General features: G+C 39.1%; 4 protein-coding genes across 4 annotated transcripts; 2 read left to right on the top strand and 2 right to left on the bottom strand.

Annotated features, from left to right (window-relative positions):
• Positions 1–305: 305 nt before the first annotated feature.
• LOC141640812 (uncharacterized) lies at positions 306–1507 on the bottom strand. The gene is made up of 3 exons (XM_074449492.1): positions 1281–1507; positions 812–1182; positions 306–721 (listed from the first exon to the last, which is right to left on the bottom strand). The coding sequence occupies exons 1-3, from the start codon at positions 1505–1507 to the stop codon at positions 306–308; spliced, it is 1014 nt and encodes a 337-aa protein (XP_074305593.1).
• A 246-nt stretch (positions 1508–1753) lies between these two features.
• LOC141640811 (uncharacterized) lies at positions 1754–4733 on the bottom strand. The gene is made up of 6 exons (XM_074449491.1): positions 4516–4733; positions 4356–4383; positions 4001–4295; positions 3095–3393; positions 2504–2977; positions 1754–2371 (listed from the first exon to the last, which is right to left on the bottom strand). Exons 1-6 carry the CDS (start codon positions 4731–4733, stop codon positions 1754–1756), a joined length of 1932 nt encoding a protein of 643 aa, XP_074305592.1.
• A 13462-nt stretch (positions 4734–18195) lies between these two features.
• Positions 18196–18804, top strand: LOC141640810 (uncharacterized). Its single transcript, XM_074449490.1, has one exon. It carries the CDS (start codon positions 18196–18198, stop codon positions 18802–18804), a length of 609 nt encoding a protein of 202 aa, XP_074305591.1.
• Positions 18805–19045: 241 nt separating this feature from the next.
• On the top strand, positions 19046–20178 carry LOC141640808 (uncharacterized). The gene is made up of 3 exons (XM_074449489.1): positions 19046–19221; positions 19357–19551; positions 19731–20178. The coding sequence occupies exons 1-3, from the start codon at positions 19046–19048 to the stop codon at positions 20176–20178; spliced, it is 819 nt and encodes a 272-aa protein (XP_074305590.1).
• The last annotated feature ends 7185 nt before the right edge of the window (positions 20179–27363 follow it).

The raw sequence follows: 27363 nt of genomic DNA, 5'->3' as shown, positions 1-27363 counted from the left end.
AAAGTGTGATTGTGTATGGAACAAAATAAGAGGTAAGCTTGGGAGGTATGGTTGTGCCAGTAAGAACAAGTGTGGATTCAGAGTTCATGGGAGGTTATTAGAGAGCCAGAATACCTTTCAAATTAAGAGCCTCAAACTGAAACACAAGGACAATTGCACATTAGCTGACAGAAACACAAAGGCTTTTTTTTTGGGGTAAAATGTAAAAAATATATTAAAGCTCAAAAAACCATATACAAGTTTTCACATGGAGAATTCCTAGCACAAACTCAGTCATCTGACTGTAGTTTTGCCCATATATACTATTACATTAGTTTCTCAATCCATTGCATATCCTTCCTAGCCATAATGCCCTGCGATTGCTGCTGAATCCTGCTTCTGATATCCCCTTGTATCATGACTACACATCTGCCAGGACTGATTATAGTACTTTCATGCCTGCTCTCATTTCTTTGTTTCCAGATGTAATACATGGTAGCATTTAGAATACTGTTCAGTACCCCATTCTTCAGTCTAGTGAATCTCCTATGTTGCCACCAGTTTTGAGTATTGTCAACAGACATTTTCACTCCCATCCATTCCTGTATCCTCTGAAGAACTCTCCTGCTGTACTGGCACTTAATGAAAAGGTGTTGGGGTGACTCTTCCTCTTGAGCACAGATACAGCAGCTGCTGTCCAGGCTGATACCAAGTCTAAGTAATTTGTCCTTGGCATTAAAACCTTGTTGTTAGTAAAGCCAAGAAATAAAGTTGTGTTTAGGGATGGACCATTTGGTCCAAACAATATGGTGCCAGTTTACTTCCTGCTTGCCTTGCCTTAACCAGAGGTAGCCCTTTTTAATAGTATATTCCTTGCCTGGTACATTGATCCATTCATTCTGGTTATATGCTGGTTGAAATTCCCTCTTCAGTTTGCACACCTTCTTCCAAGTCCAGCTGGCCTCCTGTGGAGGGTTATAGTCCTCCCACAACTGTCCTTTCAGATATACATTATGCACCCATTGCACCCAAAGTTTGGACGGGTGAGCCTGTACCCACCAAACCAGTTTCCCTAATGCTGCCTTGTTCCATGTGTACTCATCTCTTAATCCAAGTCCCCCCTCCTTCTGATTAGTGCAAATTTTAGACCAAGCTACAGTGGGGGTTCTTGCGTATTCAGTCCCTCCATGCCACAAAAAAATCCTGCAGATTGCTTCAATTTTGATTAGTACTGCTTTTGGGATAATGAAAATTGATGCCCAGTAAGAGTGTAAAGTTCTATATACTGCCTTTATCAGTACCAATCTCCAGCATAAGATAGTTTCTTGGTCCCTAACTGTCTTATTCTTTCCAAAACTTTATCAATCAGTGGCTGGCAATCTTTGATTGATAATTTAGATGGTTTGATGGGTACACCAAGGTATTTGAATGGCAACTGACTCTCAATACATCCAGAGACCTGAACTATTTCTTTTCTGATTTCACTGCTCACCCCATTAAAGTACACATTTGATTTTCCCTTACTCATCTAAAGACCTGATGCTTGAGAAAATGTGGAGAAGGTACGTAGCAAGATCATAATGGACTCCACATCCCATTTAGAAAATAGTAGTAGATCATCTGCAAACATTAGACTGCTCAGTTTCATGGGTTTGCATAAAGGATGAAACCTGAACTTCATTGTGGAAGTGGTGTAGGCTAGTAATCTGCTCAAGTATTCCATGCAAATTGTAAACAGCAGAGGGGACAAAGGATCTCCTTGCCTTAATCCTCTTTATCCCTTAAACCAGCCAAAGCTATCCCCATTAAGATTCAAAGTGTAAGTTGCAGTTGTAACACACTCCTTAATGAGATTGATAAAATCATTTGGGAAGTTCAATTCCTGCAGCATCTGGAATAGAAAGCTCCACTCCACTGAATCATAGGCCTTCTGCAAGTCTATTTTGAACAAACATCTAGGTGAGGCACTCTTCCTTCCATAGAGCTTAACTAGATCTTGGCAAATTAGTATGTTCTCCATTATGCTTCGACCTTGAATAAATCCACCTTGTGTGACAGAAATTAAGTGAGGGAGGACCAAAACCAGTCTTGCACAAAGTAACTTTGAAATGCATTTGTAAACCACATTACAGCAAGCTATGGGTCTGAATTGCATAACAGTAGTTGGATTTGGCACTTTAGGAATTAGGGTAACATTAGTAGCATTCAACTGTTTCAGGAGCTTACCATTCCTAAAGAATTCATGGACAGCAGCACATACATCACCTCCAACAATGTCCCAGCTAGTTTTAAAAAATTGACTGGAATAGCCATTTGGACCCGGGGCTTTTTCATTTGGTATACTGAAAATGGTTTTTTTGATTTCCTCATCAGTAAATGGTGATAGCAGTATCTGCTAATGATAATCTTCACATTTAGTACCTTGTTGCACTACCCTGGAGCTGACAGAAGTGGTGGGGTTAGATTGGCCAAGCAGCTAAGTGTAAAAATTTATGAAGCTCTCCTGCATACCCTTCTTATCAACATGCTGCTTCCCATGGTGATCAGTGATCTGGACAGTCTGATTCTGCCTCCTCCTAGTTTTCAAAAGGCCATGAAAGAATGATGTGTTTGCATCCCCATCTGCATTCCATTTCATCTTTGCTTTTTGCTGCAGGAATTGGGTCTGAGCTTTAGCCAGTTGCTGATAGCTCTCTCTAGCCTCGCATTCCTGTTGAACTAGGCTTAAGTCCTGAGGATTCACTCTCAGAGCCTGCTGTATCTTGGTAAGTTTGGTGAGGGCTACCTCAGCATTGATCTCAATATCAGCAAACCTGGTTTTGTTCAGCAGCTTGAGTCCTTGTTTTAGATTCTTCAATTTTCTAGCCAGTTCATACATCTTAGTTCCAGTCTGCATACATTGCCAGCGTTCCTGAACAGTCTCTTTAAAGTTAGGGGCCAGACTCCACATATTAAAATATTTAAACGGTCTGGTTCTCTTATCATCATGGAGATTAGACTGCACCACACATGGGGTATGGTCAAAAGTTCCCTCTGGCAAAAAGTGTGCATACAGAAGAGGGAAAGTATTGAGCCAATCTTGATTCACCTAGAAACGATCCAACCTACTATAAACCCTATCAGCATGGCATTGTTTGTTATTCCATGTGTAGATAGCACCCATGGCTGGGCTATCTATCACTTCACATTGATGTAAGCATTGCCTGAAAGATTCTGCATCCTGCCTGGAGAATGAGCCTCCCACTCTCTCATCCTCAGTCAGGACACAATTGAAGTCTCCTCCAATGGCCCACGACCCTTGAATACTATTTGCCAGTCTGCTTAAATTAGCCCAGAGAGACTTCCTCTCAGTGCTGCCATTAAAAGCATAGACCATAGTGGCATAAAATCTTCTGTTGGTGCTCTTATGAAGGACTGTCATATGAATATATTAGGCATCATATTCCAGAAAATTTATATCTCATTCATTAGCCTGCCAGAGTATCCAAATTATTCCTCATTGATGATATGCTGAGTTTGTAGAAATACTCCAATTGCTAAAAAAAATTCATGGTCTTCTTCAATTTATTTGGTTTGATTTTTGTTTCTAATAAAGCAAAAAAATTAACATTATTATTGATAAGAAATCTATTTATAACTTGCTGCTTATTTCTCCTATTCATGCCACGCATATTCCAAAACCCCAGTTTAATCATTAATCAGAGTTGTGGTTAGGCCCTCCGAACTAGTGCTCTTCCCTGATGAATCAGTAAGTAGCACTACAGTTGTCCCTCCTTCTTTTACTGGTGTATGCAATGTCAGTGGGGGAAATCCTTAATCTGGACCAGAACAGGCTCCTCCTGCACCCTAGGTGCAGCAACTCTAGGAGTGATTAAATGATTTTCAGAACTTGCCTAACCTGAGCACTTGGGTTTCTCCACTTTCCGACAAACTTGTTTGACAGTTTTAACTGAGTGTTCTTTGTGACAAGCTTGGTATTTTCCTTTCCTATAGTTGATGTGATCATGTTACAAAGATTTACAATTAGTGCAAAGCACTGGTTTCCATTCATATTCAAGTTTGACCTCCACCAACTGCTTCTTTTCATCACTAAATCTAAGGGTTTCAGGAAATTTTTGATTAATTTGCACCTCCACCAGGACTCTAGCATATGCTAGTCTAGTCTTAAGCTCAGTTGCATTATCCTTTTGAACAAACTTGCCTACCAGTCTTACCATTTTTGGCAAGCTTTGTCCCCAAAATTTCAAGGGCAAGTGATGCAGCCTTAGCCATGTTGGCACGTTCTTAACATGTTCTTTATCCAATGCCACATTCTCCTGTCATGGTTTAATTATAATTGGCTTACTATCAAACAAATAATGGCATGTATTCAATACCTGATCCTGTATGTCTTTCGTGTGAAATCTGACCAGAAATATCCCATTAGGCATAAAGGAAATTTTATCTATGGTATGCTTATGCCATATCCTCCTCAAATAACCTTCTAACACTGCCATGGGAGGGTTGGCTCCCAACACAAACCCATATACAGCCTACTTCCAATACTCTAGTTCATCATGAACGTCCTCTTCTGATAACTGAAGCAGTGGCTCTGGTTCTTCTGCCGCCTTTGGATTCTTATTTTTTGAAACGTGCACCCATTCTCCCTGCTCCTCAGTGCCTGATGTTGCATCACCCTTTGTTGATTCATCAAGTTCCCCCGTAGGTTCTGATTCATCAAGAGTAAAAGCAGGGATACCTATGATGTTTTGCATGCTTCACAGCCTCCTCATCATTAGGTGTAGGGTTCGTTTTTTTAGCTATTTTAGATACTTTAGTGTCCTCTTTTGATGCTACCCCTTTCCTCCTCGTGATATTGCGTAGTTTTCCAGACTTTGAGGCTGAATTTCTCGCCATTAATGGAAGAGATTCACCTTAACGTTCTCGGCAAAATCGCCTTCTCAAGGGAGCATTAGGGTTTTTTTGATGGATGACAAACCTTGCTCTACTTGCGGTTTAGAATTTGATTTTAGAAACACAAAGGCTAGTTCTGAATACTGATAGGCTATGTCGCACACCTAACAAAGATAATTTCCCTAGACACAAATAAATATAGTAATAGGGGTCGAACACAAGGAGACGGGAATTGCGCTATAAAATGTTATGAGTAGACTTCTATCAAGATCGATAATGATTGGTTTGGTTTTGTTTGGTTTGATGATTAGAAAATAAAATGATATAACGATAAATGATTAAAGGAGTCTAGGGGAGTCGGGTCACACATGCAATTGTAAATATATATTCATGTTAAACTCGGAAATAATAACATTGTCAATTGTTTAGGCTTAAAGACACCCACATATCAATATTAGTGTCAACCATAGACCGGGTCCTAGAGAAACTCTCGTTTATGACTAGGTCGTCCTACTACACATGCTTAGTCTAATCCGATTCTGTGCCTCTCGACTTATAGAACGAATTAACAAACTTAATCAATGAATAAGGCCTCTAAACAAAGATTAACCGTGACGATATAAACATGTGATAGAAACAATTAGACAATATTATATCAACCTAATTTATCATTTTAAATATATTAGTTATTGCATGGCTTTCCTAGTCCCTAGACTAAGGAAATTTAGCTACTCATATTGAAATGTAAACTACAAACTATGGTGTAAGAAATGTTAGACATGATTATAGAAATAATGTAAACTAAATGGTGAATCATAAAATGCAATAATAAACTATGTGATATAATTAAAATACTAATGATAAAACTATGTGATAACTAAAATAGAAATGTAAACTAAATAAACTAGAATTAGAATTACCGAAATAGAAATGGAACTTGAATTAAGAACTTGCAAGGTAGAACAAAATGAGAACCAAAAGCTTGAATAAATAGAACAAAATGTTTAACAAATATCAAATGCTTAACAATATTAAAAATAGGATGAAAACTATGAGAGAATTGTTTGCTTAAGGCTATAAAAGAGTAAAATGGTATATGAAAGATGTACGAAAGATATCCCCTAATGATGGATTAAGGCCCCTATTTATAATAAAATAGGGGCATAATGTAAAAGTCCAAGAGGAGGTCAACCTCGATCGGGGTTGCCAGGAATCCGGGCATTTTCACTTAACTTCTTGATTAAATGTTGAGGGAAACCAATGTTTGCGATAAATGCCATCTTTGAGACTCCGATTAATGCTTCATAATACTACCTAAGAGCATCCAAAGGAGCATCATAAGCTTAGTATTCTCTTCATAAATTTGGACTTCTTTTGGGCTCTTTTGTAAGATCATTTTGCATTATCAATCCATATCTCATACACTCTTGCTTGGGCTTGGAAACACACTCTTCCATGGTCATGCTTGGTCCTTGTCATTCCCATAATTTCTTCCACTTAGCTTAGTGAACTCGGTGCTTGCTAAAATGACGGGAAAAAGCATCCAAGTGCTTCATTCCTACAAAATGCGATAAAATACAATTAACACACCTAGAACACAAGATTAGCTCACAAATATACTAATTAAAGTATGATATGCAATCAAAATCGAGCTAAAATGAGAGGTAAAAGTATATATAAAATGAACACATCAAATACATAGCTGAGAGATACTTGGATGAGTTTAGGTTAGATCATGATTACAAAATCAGTGTTTTAATTGGAAGGGTCATGAAATATTGTGGTGTAGAAGTAGTTCATAAGAGTTACTATGCGAAGAAAAAAGCTTTTGAGATGATATATGGGATGGATGTAGAACAATACAAGCGGGTATAGGATTTTGCTGAGACTGTGACGAAGCATAACCCTGGTAGTTCCATGTATATTACAAGTGGTTCAATTGAGAGACCCCCACCATTATTCCAAAGGATGTATATGTGCCTCCGTGCCTGCAACGTAGGGTTTGTCAGTAATTGTAGGCTAATTTTAGGTCTTGACGGGTGTCATTTAAAAGGGTTATATCCAAGGATATTGTTGACAGCTGTGGGGAAGGACAGTAATTGCAACATATTTCCCTTAGCATGGGATGTAGTTGAGGTAGAGAATAAGGAAAAAAGGACTTGGTTTCTTCAACTACTTGTACAAGACATTAAGTCTGTTTCACATGAAGGTTCCTACATCAAACACAAAGATTAACTTGCTTTTATTTTTGACAGACAAAAGGTTAGTAACATACTTGTGATTTATTTATCTTGTGCTTTATTTCTTATTATCAATTGCATAACACAATAATAATGTAATACTCCGTATTTATGAGTCTCTGGATACTCTATCGAGTAGGCCTTACTCTGTCGAGTAAGGGTGAGTTGCGTTTTATAAAAGTTTCTGACCTGTTGGGTACTCGATCGAGTAACGTGGGTACTCGATCGATTAAGGGGGCACTCGATCGAGTACCTTAGCTACTCGATCGAGTAGCCGATTTACGGGGAGTTATTTCTCGGGTTTTGTTAATAATGCGATTAGGTATATAATCTTTTCCGTCATTGTTCTTAAACACTTTTTCAAAACCTAATCATTGTCAAGAGAGAAAACAAAGTACGTTCTTCGCTATAATCGCATTGTTAGCAAATCCCGGAGTTTGGAAGGTCGGATTTCACCTTTCTTTATACCGTTGTGATCCTTGCGTCGAGGGTAAGATCTATGTACCGTTTTTGCAGTATTTCCTTTAAGTTGGTTAAACCCTAATATGGGGATTTGGGGGTTTTGTGTAGATTGTGATTTGGTAGTGTTTATGTGTTTGTATGATAGGAGGAGGTTTTGTAGAAGAGGCTTTATGATACAGCTGTTGATACCGTCTGATTGTTGTGCTTTCCGGTAGGATTTCCTACTCAGTATTAGTCCCATAATGGGATGATTGTTGATGTGTTGAGATTGATTGTTTGATATAGTAATTGTATTGTGACGGCCGTGATTGTGATTGTGATTGTTTGTCTATGGTTCTCGAGATGCGTTCTCGGCTGAGTGGAGTCACTTGCGGGAGTGGCTTCACACCCTAGTTTCGCCCTTCGTGGAACCCGCCACGGAAGGGGATGTGCACATTAATGAACAGGGAATTCGCTCAATATGAGGAGCGGGGATTTGGTGGGTACGGCTGCGGTCCCCCACTGGAAGGGCTTGTCCAGTGGACAGTCGGTGATTGAAATTGATGGGACTGGTGTGATTGTGTGTGTGTGACGGTGTAAGCTGTCTGTTTATCGTATTGTTGATGTATGTAAGTTGTGTGATTAGTACTGACCCCGGTTGTTGTTTTTTAAAACCTGCGGTGATCCATTCGGGGATGGTGAGCAGTAATTGAGCAGGTTTGAGTTGAGTACTGGGATAGCTGGGATGTGCCACCGTCTGACGATAGAAGTCTTCCGCTGTAGCTTTACTAGTTTTATAACATTTCTGTTAACTCAGTAGACAGTTGGTTTTGAGAACATGTATCGTATTTTGGTATTTGGTTTCAGTTGTAACCTTTCACTAAAGTTATACTATTTAATGTTGTTTCGTTATTGTCTTATGATTATCATGCCTCGGGTAACCGAGATGGTAGTATCCTTATACCTGAGTGGTCCTGGTAAGGCACTTGGAGTATGGGGGTGTTACAAATGGTATCAGAGCGACGATCCTGAAACCTGTAACCAATGAATCTAATGAATCTAGGGAGTCAATTAAAATTAACCCGGGGTAAAAGTTGTAGGAGCTAATGCAAAGGCTTGGGAGACGTCCTAAAGTCGCGAACCTGCCCTACAATTTTGAACCGGTCACATGGGGGGGTGTGTGTCAAGGTCGTATGTGATGCTTGTTAGTTTGTATGTGGATGTGATGATGTACGTTGTAATTGTTGGATGTTGGAGTAAAAGGTTGAGATTGTGAATGCAAGGTTGGTGAAATATATAGAACTGTTGTTGATTGAAAGCATGTTGCATGATAGTTGGTTTACAATGCTGGTTGGAATTGTTAGAAAAGTGTATGAGAATGATGAGTAATGTGGTGGAAAAAAGGAGTAGTTCATAGGTGATATGATTATACATAATCTTGTTTGTGTAATTTTATATAATGATTTCATATACATGCCTACAATTGTTCATATGTACATGTTGTATGAAGAATGTGGTTGAAATGGATGAATTGATTGGAAAAGATGGAGTGGCAATAGCATGAGAATACGAATTTTGTGATTATGAATATGTTTAGGTGACGAAGTGTATTTGTAATATTGTTGTATTAGTAACATGGAAATAGGATTTGTAATGTATGAGTATGATTTGTCTTACGAAAGGCTATAGAATAAAAGCATGTGGGTAGTGCATGATGAATGTTGTTGCTTTGCTTTCGAAAATAGTAATATGTGATTGGGGCTACTGGTTTCAAGAGTATTGGGTTGTTTTTGTTTACCTTGTTGTCGTTTAAGTTGTTTGGAAGTAAAATCAAGTAGTTATGTTTTTTCGATTATAAAGAGGTTGTCTTTAAACTGTTATAACTTGAGATGCATAAATGATTTTAATGTGATTCCAATTGGAGGTGATAGCTTGTTCTTTTACGATTCTAACGATAGGTCACACGCCCAAAACGACCAAGAAATGAGTGAGTTATGACTGTTTTACGAAAACTGGACAGTGTTGAGAAATGCGTAGGTACTCGATCGAGTAGCCTTGGTACTCGATCGAGTAGGGGGGAACTCGATCGAGTACGTCAGTTACTCAATCGAGTGGCCCTGGTAATTTGTTTACGTGCTTCTGATCTTCACCTACTCGATCGAGTAAGTCACTTACTCGATCGAGTGGCCTGTACTCGATCTAGTGACCCCTGTTTTGGGTCATATGCTTGTCTTTTGACATTCGTTGCATATTATGTTTAATTCAAAGGTATTATTTTGCTTCTTTATGCACCGTTTTACATGTATATTGATCCTGATGCGTAAGTTACCCAATCTTATGGTGTAGGGAGTGGCACCTGTGGTGAGTAGGAGTTCGGTGGGAGGACATGAGTTCTATGTGTTGTGATAGATAGTGGAAAAAGAAAAGGGAGATTGGTATGGCTTAATTGAGGCATAGAGCATGTTTTGTGAGACGGGATGAGTGATATGATTGTGTGTTGAGTAATGTAAGAGTAAGTGAATGCGGGCAAAGAGTGATGTAAGTTTAAGGAACGTGAGAATGAAAAGATTGAAAGAAAGGATGTGGATAGTAGCAACCTGAGATGTATAAAGAATGATGAAGGGAGATAGTTAGGATTAGTGTTGATTAAAAATATATGTAATGAAAGACCGTTTTAGAAGAATTGAGAAGAGTGGTATATAGTGAACTTAATGAAGACATGTCGCGACGTGGATTTGCAGGACAAATTAGCGACAAGTGTGAGTGAGTGGAGTGATGAGAGGGGACCCATGGTAAGGAAGAGTGAGATAATATCGATAAGAAATAATGGGATTTGAGTTTTGGAGCGATGAGAAGGTACTTGGAGCACTAAAGGGTTAGGTAGAAGTAATAAGGAGTTGAGATATTAAATGGAATTGTTGAGTATAAAGAGAAAAGAAGGATAAAAGTAAGCTGAGAAAAAAATGTTCACCAGAGTTATGTGATATAAAAGTAAGGAATCGTCAAGATGCATGATACTATCATGAGGAATTGAATTAACGATTATACAGGAGCTTCGGAACAACAAGATTAGTCTTGAGTTTTGAGGAATTAAGGAAAGTAAGAAGTTGGTAGAATATCTGCAGGATATGAGATTTTGGTGGAGAGCTAGATGATGATACAATTAAGGATAGTATTGGGAATAATGTTGAGGTAATTTTGTTGATGGATTTGATGCTCGTTATTGGGGATGATAACCAAAGATAGGGAAGAAACAGTGATGTTTAGAGATGAGTGTAAGAAGTTTGATGTACGAACGGTAGTTGTGTGGAGGTGTTATCGCTAGTGGTTAAGGTTAATGATAAATAGGAAAGATGGCAATTCTAAAGAGGCTGATTTTGTAAAGATTGAATTGATAGGTATGGTTGTGAGGAAGTATAAGACATAGTCTTAGGAGGCGGTTTCTCATAATGAGTGTGAGCTATATGGTTATGTATGACAGAAGGTGCTGGTTATGCGAATGGAAGAATATGATGAGGGGCATGCGAGTTAAGCTCGGGCGACAGGTAACCTTTGTTGAGTGGTAACTTACGTGATCAGGATTGACTAGTTGGATGTCGTTATGGGTCTAAGATGTATATAAATGTTGGTGTGAGGTTGTGATCTCACGAGAAGCGGTATGGTGTGATAGTTATAATGTTGTTATCTGAATGTTCTGTAATATATTTTGGACACGGTAATTTAACTGAATAATATTCAAAAAGGTAATAATTTGATTGATCTGGCATGACTGGTTATACTTGTATGTATTCATGATATATGTTATTCCGTGATGTGGTAAGGGGATGATATTCATGAGGTTATTATCTATTTAATTCATATCGTATGTTGCTTTGTGATTTAGTAAAGTGGATTTGAGTAAGTTTTTCATGTCCAAGAAGTTATGTTGAGTCAGTGCTTATGGGATTGTGTAAGTTGTGATGACTATCGATGTGGTTGTGGTGCCTCGGGTGGTGATCCGGGCACGGTATTTAGTGTTGTGATGCGGGTATTTTTGCACTGCGGTGTGCCTGTTGGTGGCGGTGTTGTGATGCCGTCACCAGATGTGGCGGAGTAGGCAGGATGATTATGATTCGAGTTTCGAAAGTACATACCAGTTATACATAGATTGTTGTTTTGTTTGATGTTGCTCCCTGCGAGTTTCAGTTGGTGCAGATAGACAGTTGTCTTGTTTATTGATGTTTTCTTTACCAGGTTAAGTTGGGAATGAGGGTAGAGTATGATATGAAATAGAGTTGTATATGTTTTCTCTGTTGTTATGGTATAGCGATATTCTGTTGATGGGACACGGTTGTGAGAGGTTGTTACAGTAATTTTGATCTTGTTCTAGATAAGGCTTTAGTGGACATGGTAATGGCAAGTGATTCGTAAAACATGTGTGGTAATGACCTGAAAGATGCAGGTGATTCATAATCCTTTGTTGAGACAGTGAGTGTAGGGTGTTGGGGAAATTAGTGTCATGTTAAGTTATGTATGAGTTTTGCGGTAATGAAGGAAAGAACTTGAGGATCTAGTGTGAGTGTACGTAACGAGTGTGGATCGTGAGTTATGCTTTTGGGAGATAGGTGCTTTACATAGAGAGGTATGTTGTTTTGCAGTAATAATAGAGAGTTAGTATGGTGATTTTGCTACGAGTTTTATGGTATAGGTTAGGTGGTGTGCCGAATGAGTTGAGGTATGAAAAATGTTTAAATAAGAGAGCCGTAGATATATGCATGGCGAGTGTTTAGATTATAGGTGGTTATCTTTGTCATGCGGTGGTGATGAGGATAATGAGACGATATAGCTAGGATTTAGTATTAGTGAGTTACGAGGACGTAACATTTATCTTAAGAGAAGTAGGATGCGATAAAAGAGATTTTGATGGTTGTGTATATGGTGGTATATTCGCAGTAGAGTGTTGGTGTATCATAAAGAAGGAAGTTGTATATTTTGTAGTTGATGTTGTTAAAAGGCCATGGCCGTGCTTGTAGTAGTGTGATGCTTCAGAGTGTGAGAATATTTTATATAGTGTTGACAGTTGGAGAATGATGTTATGAGTCTGAGTAAACTTCGAGGACGAAGTTCCTTTTAAGGGTGGTACAATGTAACATTCCATTTGATGTTATGGGTATTTTGATATTGGATTGGCTCTGGATGATATATTACGGAGCTAGTTGGTAGTGTATGGAATTAGTGTTGAGAGAGATATAGTGGAGTTGATACGATACCGTGAGCCATGCTGCGGAGGTAGGAATAGTTAGTGGAGTTGGTGTTACGAGTTCATGTTTGGGTTGGAGTTTTGTTTAGAGTTCTTAGTCACGTTGTTGTGTCTTGATCGAGTTAGTATGTTTGTTTTTGAGTATGGGTTGAACTTCGGGGACGAAGTTCTTTTTAAGGAGGGAAGACTGTAATACTCCGTATTTATGAGTCTCTGGATACTCTATCGAGTAGGCCTTACTCTGTCGAGTAAGGGTGAGTTGCGTTTTATAAAAGTTTCTGACCTGTTGGGTACTCGATCGAGTAACGTGGGTACTCGATCGAGTAAGGGGGCACTCGATCGAGTACCTTAGCTACTCGATCGAGTAAGCCAGGTTTCTGAGGAGTTATTTCTCGGGTTTTGTTAATAATGCGATTAGGTATATAATCTTTTCCGTCATTGTTCTTAAACACTTTTTCAAAACCTAATCACTGTCAAGAGAGAAAACAAAGTACGTTCTTCGCTATAATCGCATTGTTAGCAAATCCCGGAGTTTGGAAGGTCGGATTTCACCTTTCTTTATACCGTTGTGATCCTTGCGTCGAGGGTAAGATCTATGTACCGTTTTTGCAGTATTTCCTTTAAGTTGGTTAAACCCTAATATGGGGATTTGGGGTTTTGTGTAGATTGTGATTTGGTAGTGTTTATGTGTTTGTATGATAGAAGGAGGTTTTGTAGAAGAGGCTTTTTATGATACAAATTTGTTGATACCGTCGATTGTTGTGCTTTCCGGGTAGGATTTCTACTCGTATTAGTCCCATAATGGGATGATTGTTGATGTGTTGAGATTGATTGTTTGATATAGTAATTGTATTGTGACGGTAGTGATTGTGATTGTGATTGTTGTCTATGGTTCTCGAGATGCGTTCTCGGCTGAGTGGAGTCACTTGCGGGAGTGGCTTCACGCCCTAGTTTCGCCCTTCGTGGAACCCGCCACGGAAGGGGATGTGCACATTAATGAACGGGGAATTCGCTCATTGTGAGGAGCGGGGATTTGGTGGGTACGGCTGCGGTCCCCCATGGCGTGGCTGGTCCAAAGTGGACGATCGGTGATTGAAATTGATGGGGACTGGTGTGATTGTGTGTGTGTGACGGTGTAAGTCATGTCATTTATCGTATTGTTGATGTATGTAAGTTGTGTGATTAGATCGACCCGGTTGTTGTTTTTAAAACTGCGGTGATCCATTCGGGGATGGTGAGCGATGAATTGAGCGAGGTTTGAGTTGAGTCCGGGATAGTGGGATGTGCCACCGTCGACGATAGAAGTCTTCCATTTGTAGCTTTACTAGTTTTATAACATTTCTGTTAACTCAGTAGACAGTTGGTTTTGAGAACATGTATCGTATTTTGGTATTTGGTTTCAGTTGTAACCTTTCACTAAAGTTATACTATTTAATGTTGTTTCGTTATTGTCTTATGATTATCATGCCTCGGGTAACCGAGATAGTAGTATCCTTATACCTGAGTGGTCCTGGTAAGGCACTTGGAGTATGGGGGTGTTACAAATAACCTTTCTGGTTTTGTGTAGGGTTTGATTGAGGCCTTCAATATTATAACCCCCAATGCTGAGCTGAGGTTTTGTGCAAGACACATATGGTCAAATTTCAGCAAAACATACTATGGATTAGAGTACAAACAAATGTTTGGAAGGCTGCTAGAGCATAAACCAAGCATGAATTTGATACGAGCATGAAGTGTATAAAAGGTACGTCAACTGGTACTTTTGCTCTTAAATGCAATCTCTCCTAAGCATTGGTCTAGGCATGCCTTTAGTACCAAAACCAAGTCAGAAATTTTACTCAATAATTGTTGTGAAAGCTTTAATAATGTGTTAAAGAAGTGTAGGGATAAGCCTATTTTAACATTAATGGAATGCATTAGAAGATATGTAATGAAAAGGATGTTTACCAAATTTCAAATACTTGATAAGTACATAGGCAACATTATGAATTCTGGCACCAAGTCTTTGTCTAAGGCTGCAAAACAGAGTAAAGATTACCAAATTATACAGCCTGGTTTAATGGAGTTTGAGGTAAACACCCAAGGTGTTGTAAATGAAAGATGGGTGGTGAATTTGGATAAGATGACTCGTGGTTGTTTTAAGTGGGAGCTCACAAGTATACCATGTCTTCATGCATATGGTTGTATCAAGAAGAAAAGGTTGGTCCCTGAGACTTTTGTGCACAAAGCCTATTCAAGAGAATTGTACAACCTTACCTATTCAACCCTTGTCTCATCCTCTGCCAGGCCCCAACCATTGGGAAAAAAACAACCCATGTGCAACCAATTCCTCCTCCATATAGAAAAATGTCTGGAAGGCCTAGTTCTAAGAAAAGGAAAAGAGATGCAAATGATAAGGCTAATGGTAGAACTACAAAGAAAAAGCCAGGCATCTGTATCAACTGTGGCCTTCAAGGACATTACATTCCCAATGAGTCCCTATGTGGCCTTCAAGAATCGAGGATTTTCTAAGAGGCATAATAAGACAACTCAGGTACAGCCTCCTTACTAATGAGTCCCTATGTAATTTTTATTTGGGAGAGACTGTTTAATATTCCTAAGCAACTGGGTACATTCCCCAGGTACAAACAACTTTTCAAGAGATTCTATGCACAAGCACTCAACCTCAATAAGGCCAAGGTCAGCCCCAAAGTGACATGGCAGTATGAAAGAGCGATCAAGCCTGGATTGTTTGTGGCTGTTTTGTATGAAGGAAAGAAGGAGAACTTTGTGTATGTCAGTAGCAAACAATGCCTTGTAGGCTTTTGTGTATGTTAGCAAACAATTAACACTACATGTGGCTGTACTACTTTTTTTAACAAACAATTTGTGTAAGTCAACCTTTTGTGTATGTCAACCTTGTGTATGTCAGTGCTAATGTATTTGATTATGACGTTCTTGAACAAATATGAAATAGCACTACTCTTTGTTGTCTAAATTAAAGAGAACTTTTCATTACTTGATAATTTGAGAACATAACTAAGAACATTACATAGGAGATGAAATACGACTATGATAAGCACATTAAAGAGAAATTTCAATGCATAAACAATCCACTAGTAAAACACCTTATAAAGAAGGAAAATTACAATGAAAAGTAAGAGAGAACATTCCCTGAGTTTGTTACGATTCTACAACAATGGCTAAGAAATCATCTACTCATAATAATAATAATAATAATAATAATACAAATAATAATAATAATAATAATAATAATAATAATAATAATAATAATAATAATAATAATAATAATAATAATAATAATAATAATACAAATAATAATACAAATAATAATAATAATAATAATAATAATAATAATAATAATAATAATAATAATAATAATAATAATAATAATAATAATAATAATAATAATAATAATAATAATAATAATAATAATAATAATAATAATAATAATAATAATAATAATAATAATAATAATAATAATAATAATAATAATAATAATAATAATAATAATAATAATAATAATAATAATAATAATAATAATAATAACAATAATAACAATAATAACAATAACAACAATAACAACAACAATAATAATAACAACAATAACAATAACAACAATAACAACAACAATAATAATAATAATAATAATAATAATAATAATAATAATAATAATAATAATAATAATAATTCAAAAAATACCAAAAATATTCCTAATGATAATATAATTCCTTCTGATTCTTTAATTTTACCAAATAATACTACTAATCATGAGTTGCAATCTGAGGATAGAGTTGATCCGGTACAACATGAAATCGATAATTTGAAGCGCGATGTGAATGATATGTTGAAGGGGAAAACCCAGGCGGAAGTGGTGGTTACAGATGAGACAGATGAAGAATGGCAGGAGGTTCCTCATCATAATCGTCAGAAGACTGGGACACTTGAACCAATTGCTGAGGAAGATCATTCTGCATCTAGTTCGTCGAAAATCTTAAAGCTTCAGCCTGAGGATGTCCGGGAAGAGATTGTGTACTGGAAACAAGCGTTGTATGGGTATGTACTTGGTGCCAATCCTCCAAGGGAGGTCCTTGATGGCTTTCTGAGACGAACATGGCAAAACTATGAGGTAACCCAGATTTCTTTCCTACCCAATGGAATTTTTGTGGTACGATTTGCTAAGGTAGAGCATCTGAACTTGGTTCTGAAGAATAGAATGTTTTTTTTTTATGGTAAACCACTAATTCTTAGGGCTTAGGACCCAGAAATCAGGATATCCAAGGTGACTATTAAAACTGTTCCTATCTGGGCATAATTGGTTGGTTTAGATCTGAAGTTTTGGGGTGCTAAATGTCTAAAGAAACTAGCATCGTTGGTTGGCAAATTTGTTAGTATTGATGATTTACAATTGCTAAGGCGCTGCTAGGGTTTGCTAGAATTTTGGTTGAGGTTGAGATTGATCAGCAATTCCCTACGCGTGTAGTGTTTGAGGATGAATTGGGGAAGAAGGTACATGTTGCAGTTGAATATGACCGGTTGCCTATCACATGTGCTAAATGCAACTGCTGCAATGTGTAGGAGGAAGAAATTCTATCTACAGAAATCTGCTGTTAAAACTAAACAAAAGCAAGTTTGAATTCCTAAGCCTAAAACTGTGGAGGTGGTTAATGTTGATGTGACTGAGTTCCCAGTGTTAGGTGGCCAAAAAGGAGATACAAGGGGTAATACAGGGGGTAGTACACTAGCTACACCTCTAGACATACCCGTTACTCCTATGGTTGCTCCAATGCCAAATTGTCATACTACTATTTTCACCCCAGCTAGGATTTTAAGCAGAATTACAAGACATGAATCTAGGTTAACTGGAATTAAGGAGGGGGGTTTCATGGTTGATTTTAATAAAGAGATGTCAGGTTGTGCTAAAATGGTTGATAGGGGGAGGGGGGGAGGTGAGGTGGCCCTCAATCCTAATGATTAATTTTTGTGCATGGAATGTAAGGGGTCTAAACAGCTACAATAAGCAAAAGGATGTGAAGTGGTTTCTCCACCAGCATGACATTTGCCTGTTTGGACTCCTAGAGACTAGAGTCAAAGCTCAGTCTCAGAATAAGGTAGCTGATAATGTTTGTTATAATTGGGATTATGTTACTAATATTACCTGTCACCCTGGTGGGAGAATTGGGCTTCTCTGGCAGCCTAGAATGGTGTTTGTGGACATTATTGAGATGACTGACCAGATAATCCATGTTAAGGTGAAGGAGAAAATAAATAGTAGAAGTTTTTATGCTACATTTGTCTATGAATTCAATAAAGTTGAGGAAAGGGTGCCTTTGTGGAATGATTTGATCAGATTACAAGTTCAAGAGCCTTGGATATATAGTTTTAGGGGATTTCAATAATGTTATGTATGCTAATGAAAGAATAGGAGGAATATTAAAGGATCAGGAAATGCTTCCCTTCCAGGACACTGATGATGAATGTGAACTGCAGGATATCAAATCTTATGGAGCCTTCTTTACTTGGAATAATAAACAACCAAGTGAGACTAGGGTTTTTAGTAGGATTGATAGAGCTTTGGGGAATCGATGGCGGTGTACTGAGTGGAATGAATACTATGCTCAATTTAATCCTGAAGGAGAATTTGATCACTGCCCTTGTCTGGTGACTGCTGGAGCACAAGGGGGTGTGAATAAAAGAGCATTTAAATTCTTTAATATGTGGTGTAGATCCCCAGAATTCTCTCAGAATATTCAAGAGAATTGGGAAATACATCTCTCTAGAACTCCTATATTCCAGGTCTGCAAGAAGTTGAAATTGATGAAATCTATTTTGAAGAAGTTAAACTGCTCTCTATTCTCTGACATTGAAAGAAATGCAGATGTTGCTTATAAAATTATGATTGAAGCTCAAGTTCAACTGCAAAAGGATCCCTATAATTTAAAGTTGATGGATAATGAGAAACAAGCAAGAGATTCTTATCATTTATTAGTTGTCTCTAGGGAGGATTTCTGAGTCAAAAAGCCAAATGTGCATGGGCAAGAGATGATGATGCAAATACTGCTATGTTCCATTAAGTTATAAGGAAGAGAAAGCTCCATAATAAGGTTCTTTAAATCCAAAATGCAAAAGGAGTGAATTGCAAGGAGCCTGATGAGATTTTGAGGGCCTTTGTGGAGTATTATCAGCAACTGATGACGTTCTGAAACATGTTGTTAAGACTGGGAAGAGAGTAAGTAGGGATACCTGGGATGCCATGTGTAGAATTCCATGTGATGAGGACATCAAGACTATTATCTTTGCTATCCCTGATGAGAAAAGCCCAAGACCAGACGGATATACGAGCAAATTCTACAAATCTACCTGGCATATCCTGAAAAAAGATATTTGCACTGTTATACATGATTTTTTCCAAAGTGGCAAACTCCTTCAGTAGGTTAATTCTACCAACCTCATCCTCATTCCTAAAGTAGATGAGCCCACACATGTTAAAGAATTTCGACCAATAGCCTGCTGTAATGTATTGTACAAGATTATCTCTGAACTGTTGTGTGAGAGAATTGCTAGTTCTTTGCCTGATGTAATTAATGCTGCACAGAGTGCTTTCATTCAGGGGAGAACAATTCTACGTGATATTCTGATTACTCAAGATCTGGTCAGGCTTTACACTAGGAAATGTGTGTCCCCTAGATGTTTGATAAAGGTAGACCTCAGGAAAGCATATGATTCAATTGAGTGGAAGAGTGTGCATCAGATGCTTGAGTATTTAAACTTTCCTCCTAAGTTAAGAGAGCTTATAATGCAGTGTATCAGCTCCCCTTCTTATTCAATTGGCTAAAATGGCTAGACTCATGGCGCTATTTCAAGGGTCAACGAGGGCTTAGACAAGGAGACCCAATTTATCCTCTGCTTTTCACTGTTTGTATGGAATACTTGTCCAGACTAATAGAGAGAGTGATGGAGCATCCTGGTTTCTCTTATCATCCATTGTGTATGCAGTTGAAGATGACACACCTAATGTTTGCAGATGACCTTTTACTATTCTGTAAAGGTGATATTAAGTCTGTTACCATACTTATGGAAGCATTTAAGGTGTTCACAGCCACTACTGGTTTGACTATAAGCAGTGAAAAGTCTGATATCTACATGAATGGTGTGGTAAGTGATGAGGCTAAGGCTATCCTAGATGTTACTGGTTTTAAAAGAGGTGTGCTTCCTTTTAAATATCTATGGGTCTGTATATCTCATAAGAAATTATCAAAGATTGACTGCAACATTTTGGTGGATAAGATGCTAGCTAGATTTAGAGGATGGAATAAGAGAAAACTCTCCTATTCTGCCAGATTGGTCCTGGTTAAAGCTGTGCTGGTTACAATATATACTTATTAGGCACAAATCTTTGTTTTATTACCTACTGGGTAATGGATAGGATACAAGCTCTATGTAGGAATTTCTTATGGGAAAGGGGGTGATTCTTATTCCAAAGCACCTTTAGTGGGATGGAATATTCTTTACAAAGGTAAGGACCTAGGAGGTTTAGGGCTAACTGATAGTAGAGTTTAGAACCTGGCAGCCATAGGGAAATTGGCATGGTGGATTCAAATGAAAAAAGATATGCTCTGGATCAGATGGGTAGATAGTATTTATCTAAAAAGAAGATCATGGATGTCTTGTATTCCAACACCTAATAGTTCTTGGGCGTGGAGAATGATATGTGAAGTGAAAGAGAAGTTTAAGGCAACATATAAGAATGTTATGTGGCAACTTGACATTGATGCATATACTATTGCTAAAGGCTATACATGGTTGAGTAATGGTGATGATCAGAAGGTTACTTGGAAAGCTATGGTCTGGAATAGGTACAATGTTCCTAAGCATATGTTCATAATGTGGGTGATTCAAAAGAGGAGACTGCTTACCATGGACAGATTGAAGAAAATGGGCATTTGTGAGGCTGATATATGCTTCCTATGTGACCAGTCCCCTGAAAATCAGCAGCATCTGTTTGAAATTTGTCCCTATATTAATGCTTGTTTCAGCATTCTCTTTGCATGGCTGGGCATTGTCAATTATGGGTTACAAACTGGTGAAACTTTGCTCAATGATAGGAGGCAGCCTCTTCTAATATGAATGCTGAAAAGCTCTGTGGTAGTGGCGCTATATTATCAAATATGGATGGTACGGAATTCTTGCAGGTTGGAGTTGTATGTCCCAAGACCTGAGTGTCTTATACATCGCATTAGGGAGGATATTAAATTGAGATTAAATGTGACCTATGTAAGTTACATCCCGCAACATATTTTGGAATGGTGTAAGAGCAAAAGATTGTACTAGTTTTCTCCCATAGTTAACTAGGCTAAGGTTTGAAATATGTAAACGGTTGTAATGGTGCGCTTGATTTGTTTGATGATCAATATATATATACTCACAGTTCCACCAAAAAAAAAATTACAATGACAATAAGAACTTTCAAAATCAAATTAATCCTCTTATTCTTCTTCCTTATAAGCTTCAATTCCATAGTCATATACTCAATGTCAGCCTCACAAGAACAATTTTTGGCTTCCAATCATTCTAATGTCAGTTTTTGCTCCACATCCGACTTCAAACTACTAATTTCATTCAAAGGATTGCCAACCCACTTGAAATAGTTGCATCCACGCATTTGAGTTCCCGGGTTGTAATACTTACATGTTAGAAACCTTCTTACTGGATTTTTTTCCATCATGGAAGTTCTCAAGGCAGCAGGGATACCACAACGACATTTGTGAAGCTGTGGGGCCAAATTGTCCATAATATCATGAAGTGTACCAATTAAGGTGAAAACAAAGGGGCAAAACAGTCCATCTAACGTCATTAATACAAGTACCTTTTAACCTTTTAAACCAACAACTATATTCCGTGTATTTCAAATTCCAATAGTCAGATTTAAAAATTACCCAAACTCATTTATCTCACTCAGTTATTTTCTCCATGTCCCTTCATCTTTCCATCACCAATCATGGAAAAAATAAAAATTATTTATCAATTTATTAAACGAATTTCAGAAAATCCATCCGAAGGAGTACCAAATATAGATCTTGAGAAGCGAGTAATTAGCTTCGTCACTTAATGAATCTGTGAATCGACTCTCTACGGCAGCGAATATGCGACTCGACGCTTTAAGGCGGTTCTCTTCAGTTAGGTGAATCTATACTGTATAATTTCCTTTGCAGTTTGAGGATTTAACTATTAGAGATTGAATTTGTTTAGTAATTATTGTTTCCTAATTTTTTTTACTCCCTCCAATTTGTTTGCTAATTATTGTTGTAATACCCGCTATGTTTAAGGACCCTTTGACCGACCTTTTGACCACGGAAGACCTTAGGAGGGGATAGGTGAGTGGATAAGAGACTTATGTAATGGTTTACTCGACCTAGTATGGTCTACTCGACCGAGTGTAGGTAACACTCGACCGAGTAGAGCTTACTCGGCCGAGTATGAGAGTACTCGACCGAGTATAGCCGCTGTCGACGCGTTATTATAAAACGCAAGTTCGTAAGCCTAATTTTATTTTCGACGGTTCTCTTTTTCTCTAACCCTAATATATATCTCTCTCTCATCTATCACTCATTTCTCCCTACACACTCATCTAGACTAGACACTAACCGTGGAAGGGGATTGGGGTACATATGGAGTATGCAAGTAAAGATGTCATCGTTCTCGTCGTCGGTCCACATCGCAAGGTAAGTCATTATTTTGTTGTCGTCTTCCAATAGGCTTTTGGGGTAGTCTTGTAATTGGATGTGACTATCGTTTGTAGGATTCGTCTCGGAGTCTTGCTTGGCTAATTGTTGGATGCATTTTCATGGTTGACGATAAGGTAGGTTTTCTGTAACACCCCCGTACGCCAGAATGCCTTACCAAGGACCATTCCAGTGTATGACGGTGTCACCATCTCGGTTTTCCGAGGAGGTAGATCAAATTAGACAATAAAAGAACTATTATAAATATTAATATATCTTATACAAAACGACTCAATACAATGTCTTTATAATAAAGGTACAACTATAACACTCATGACACTGCCTCTCTAGACTGGTAGCGTGATGACTCGATCCCTCCAATCCTAGCCGCCATCATCAACAATACTTGCTAAGCCAACTGCTCACCATCCCCGAATGGATCACCGCAGGTTTCACAAAACAACAACAACGGGGTCAGTACTGACTAATCAAATGTAAGACAGAAAAGCAAGATAAACAGTTGATCATCCTCTATCCCAGTCTCATGACCTTGCACAGAACCGACTACACCCCAAAGGGTGTAGCCCTGCCAGATTACCCATCGCAACAGATAATCCTCGCCGCCAGTGGGTGACCGCAGCCCATCCCACCTAGTCCAGCTCACCACGAGCGACTAATAATCCCTGTCCCTTAATGTGCACATCCCCTCCCGTGGCGGGTTCCACGAAGGGCAAACTAGGGTGTGAAGTCACTCCCGCAAGTGACTCCACCACCATCACAACACACACAGCCTTACAGCTGTCACAACATCACAACAACACCACCATCACCACTACACCAATACTCCAATGATCAGCAGATAACAATCATACACAATACAATCACAATCTTAAATCAATTAACAGTGAACTAAGTAGGGAAACCCTACCTCATCGCAAAGCATGCAAGACTTCCATTTACAGCCACGCACGACTCCAATAAGCATCCTAACAATGATAACCATCTCCTATTACGCAACTATACTCAAAGAATCACTCAAAAGAACACAAAGCAGAAACTTACCTAACATTACGCATCGACGGTGACATAGACGACCACCACTTCCGTCATCCTTTCTCGGCGAATCCCGTCATTCCCATGGTAGAGGTTTATGCTAATTTCATTAAAGTGTGAAGATATGGGGTGATAGGGTAGAGATAGGCTAGGGTTAGAGAAAGAGGAACTGTCGAAGAAATGAGAAAATGAAATGAATGTCGCGAACTTGCGTTTATATTAACGTGTCGACAGCAGCCATACTCGGTCGAGTACAAGAGTACTCGGCCGAGTAGGCTCTACTCGGTCGAGTATGGGTGATACTCGGCCGAGTAGCCTTAGCTAGGTCGAGCAAGTAATCCTATAAACCTCATGATACAAGTCTGATCCCTCACCCATTCATCCCTAAAGTCTGTTTGGTCAACATTAACGGTCAATAATGTTCTTAAATATCCTGGGTGTTACAATCTTCCCCCCTTAAAAAGAACTTTGTCCCCGAAGTTCAGCCCGCACGACCACCCACACCAAGGTGTACAAATTTACACCATCCTGACATTGCCATCATACCATCTTTCTCAAACAAAATAATTACCTATCACAGCTACTCCTCCGAACAATACTAATCACCAACTTTCACATACTCTTACGGAAATTAATGAACTCACATGCATTCTTTTGCCAAACGCAACACAACTACTATCAACCATACACAAATGCGAATCAATACTCAAAACAGCACTAACAAATATACCAATATGCAATTGCAAACCATACACAACTGTGAACCACCCTCATAAATTGAGTTGAGACACCCGTACACAGTATAACCTTCATATGACTTGAATACAACATGGATACAGCTTAAAGGAAACATGAATGTAAATTCCGAATGCTAACATGCCTAACGTACATGTGATTCCAAAAATCATAGGTATAATTAAATACATATTTCACATAATTAAATACTTAGTTCCGCGACATTACTCTTCCCCTCTTAAAGGAACTTCGTCCCCGAAGTTCACCACTAGCCACTTCCCGTGCTCAAAGCCACTACGTACCACATGACGGCACACTCGACTATAAAACAAAGCACAACACTACACCACAAGACTATACTAACCACATCTAACAACACCAAGGAACTATACAAGTCACCACAAAAGTCGTTACCCTGACTCCAAGCAAAACAACAACCAAAACAAAACACGACCGCGACCATCTCCCTCTTGTAGCACAACTTACTTTATGACATTACACCCTTGTGGCTTATAACGACAAAATATTTCAGCAACCAAGTAGTGTATAACAATTAAAATATGGAATTAATAAGAAATAGCAGCTTGATGCGTAACCCGTTGAGGCAATTATCACTGTAACCAAACATATATACGTATAAAACGTGTTACCGTTACCCCGCTATATGAGTATGGTGTTACCTTTCATATGTTTTAATGACTCGGGTATTCCCCCCCCCCCCAAATAATTAAGATTCTGGCAACCAACCAATGTTATACAACGAAACATTCACCAATTCATAGCTTATTCCCACAATCACGTATCCGTGATACGAACATAATCCATCTGTGGAACATGTTATAGTATAAAATAACAAAATAAGGTACTAACAACTCTTTCATACAATTATCACATAACCTATGTAATTCACCTAGCTATTTTCCACCAGTTCTCTGTTTCAGCAATATTCGGCCGAGTATGAAAGGCTACTCGGTCGAGTAAGCTCTACTCTGTCGAGTATATTTGTATACTCGGCCGAGTAAGCTCTACTCGGTCGAGTAGTAACTATACTCGGTCGAGTTATAACAACCAGAGAGTGTTTTGACGACATTACCTAGAGCATTCACAATCAACCTGCATCAAATTCTTCGCAGCAATTTTAAACACAACTAATTCCTAACATAAACGACATTCAACACGTCTCCAGACGATAGTTAAGTAAGTAACGGCCTTATGGCCGAGTACAGTCATCCAGCAATAGATAATAAATCCCGAAAACAATATCCAAAATAAAAGTACTAAATCCAACACAACGAAACAAATCCATCACAACCAAATAAATCCAACATCAAAGAAATCCAACCAAATAGTCTAACAACACACGATCAATAACGGGGACCCTCCTCCATGTCATCATCACCACCTGCGCCCGAGGTACCTGCACCTGAACTCCCGCTCTCCGGAAAGCCCGCTCGCCGAGTAGTCCCCTCCTAGCTGACTGCCAGAGTTGGCTCCCCATGGTCCCGCAAGGTAGCCAAACTCAGTCTCCTCCGGAGGTCTCCAGTAGGTTGGGTCGACACCATAGCTGTGGAATACTCCCGTATCCACTCCAGGTCCCCTCCACCAGACAGGCTGTGCAAGTTGTGTCCCTATGCCTTGGTTAAGGGTCATCTCATGTAGGTTGCGGAGCACCAAAGTAGAGGAGATCCGCTCAGCCAGTTCATGAGGCTGCATCATGGGGTCATGCACTGTGGGGTAGGGCGAGTACTGATAAGGGTGGTAAGGGTAGGAGTCAGGGGCAGAGTAAGAGGGCTCAGGTACAACCGGGTCTGCCCTAGACTGCCTCACTCCATGGCGCTCCCTAGGTGGGGGAGGTGTCTGTTGCTGTCCCTCAGGTACGATGACAGGCTCAGGTAGGTCCAGGAGAATCCGTGGGTCAATGAGGTAGGACTGGGGCTCAGGTCTAGGAATGGCACAAGTCTCCCACTCAGCCAAATAATCAACAACAGGGAGATGAGCTGGGTCCGGAAGCACCATCCACATAGTTCCCCTCACCATCCAGGCATACGACCCATCATCCATCTTCCTCAACCATCGGTTTTGACACCAGTACTGAGCGTCCATGGTAGGCACAATCTCTACATACTCATTCCCCTCAGGAGGTGGGGCCTCAAAATCTGTCAGGCGCTGAGCTAGGCGGGTCACTATGGCCCCGTAGGCAATGTGTCGGGTCTCGGACTGTGCCATGCGCTCAAGACTAGAGCACACTACACGGGGGCACCTTTGTAGTAGAATGGTTTCGACGGTGTAGGTTGAGGTAAGACATAAGTAACGACCTCGTGAGAATTAAGCTTGCTCACATCATCTCTCGAGTATAACAAACAGTCATCATCCTCGAAACATACGAAGGGAAACGTCTTTGAACATCATTAATATGCATGGCACTGGCACTAGGGGCAGGTCTACCAGTCAAATAAGGAAGGTAAAGGGGTGCACCACTATTCTTGGCTACATCACTAAGGTAATCATCCTCCTCGGCCTCTAAACCCAAATGGTCAGCCAACTCGTCCAAGGTAAGCTCATGATCTTCATTCATGAGACGAAAAGAGACAGTCTTTCCTTTCTTATCATAAACAAAAGAGCTCAAAAACTCTAAGGTCAAGTGGGGGTAGGATTTCTTTCTCAGATGATACAACCCCTCCATGCCCAAAATCTTGAAAATATGAAATATGTCCTCCTTAATCCCCAAAGTCTCAAGGATACCAGGGTTAACACAGCGGGTGGGGCGAAAAGGACGACGCATAAGAGCCACAAAAGCCTTACGATGATTGAAATCAGAGAATATTACCGATGGATGTGCCTCCACCGGCGGAACTACCGGTTCAGTGCTGGACTGACCAGTCTCAAGATGAACATTAGCACGAGTTCTTTTGTTGGGTAAGCCTCTGGTTTTCACCATACTGCAAGGAATCAATTCTTTAACAGGGGATTGACACAAAATTCTTAGCGCAAAAGACGGACTGTTTTCAATTGTATGTCAATTTTAGAACCATCCTTTTAAGACAATTTATCAGAAAATCAC

This window comes from Silene latifolia, chromosome 2 (assembly GCF_048544455.1).
Source record: "Silene latifolia isolate original U9 population chromosome 2, ASM4854445v1, whole genome shotgun sequence".
Classification (NCBI taxonomy): Eukaryota; Viridiplantae; Streptophyta; class Magnoliopsida; order Caryophyllales; family Caryophyllaceae; genus Silene; species Silene latifolia.
This window is presented reverse-complemented; position numbering and strand designations above follow the sequence as displayed.

What these genes read in the sequence shown, in the direction of transcription:
- LOC141640810 (XM_074449490.1), top strand. Translation starts at nt 18,196, where the DNA reads ATGTATGCTAATGAAAGAATAGGAGGAATATTAAAGGATCAGGAAATG.
- LOC141640811 (XM_074449491.1), bottom strand. Translation starts at nt 4,733, where the DNA reads ATGCAAAACATCATAGGTATCCCTGCTTTTACTCTTGATGAATCAGAA. An exon ending in GATGAACTAGAGTATTGGAA is followed by an intron (nt 4,384 to 4,515) that starts GTAGGCTGTATA and finishes ATTTCTGGTCAG; the next exon opens with ATTTCACACGAAAGACATAC. An exon ending in ACCAGTGCTTTGCACTAATT is followed by an intron (nt 3,394 to 4,000) that starts GTAAATCTTTGT and finishes TTCATATGACAG; the next exon opens with TCCTTCATAAGAGCACCAAC.
- LOC141640808 (XM_074449489.1), top strand. Translation starts at nt 19,046, where the DNA reads ATGTGTAGAATTCCATGTGATGAGGACATCAAGACTATTATCTTTGCT. An exon ending in CAAAGTGGCAAACTCCTTCA is followed by an intron (nt 19,222 to 19,356) that starts GTAGGTTAATTC and finishes GAGAATTGCTAG; the next exon opens with TTCTTTGCCTGATGTAATTA. An exon ending in AGTGTGCATCAGATGCTTGA is followed by an intron (nt 19,552 to 19,730) that starts GTATTTAAACTT and finishes ATACTTGTCCAG; the next exon opens with ACTAATAGAGAGAGTGATGG.
- LOC141640812 (XM_074449492.1), bottom strand. Translation starts at nt 1,507, where the DNA reads ATGAGTAAGGGAAAATCAAATGTGTACTTTAATGGGGTGAGCAGTGAA. An exon ending in CTATCTTATGCTGGAGATTG is followed by an intron (nt 1,183 to 1,280) that starts GTACTGATAAAG and finishes AGCAATCTGCAG; the next exon opens with GATTTTTTTGTGGCATGGAG. An exon ending in CTACCTCTGGTTAAGGCAAG is followed by an intron (nt 722 to 811) that starts GCAAGCAGGAAG and finishes ACTAACAACAAG; the next exon opens with GTTTTAATGCCAAGGACAAA.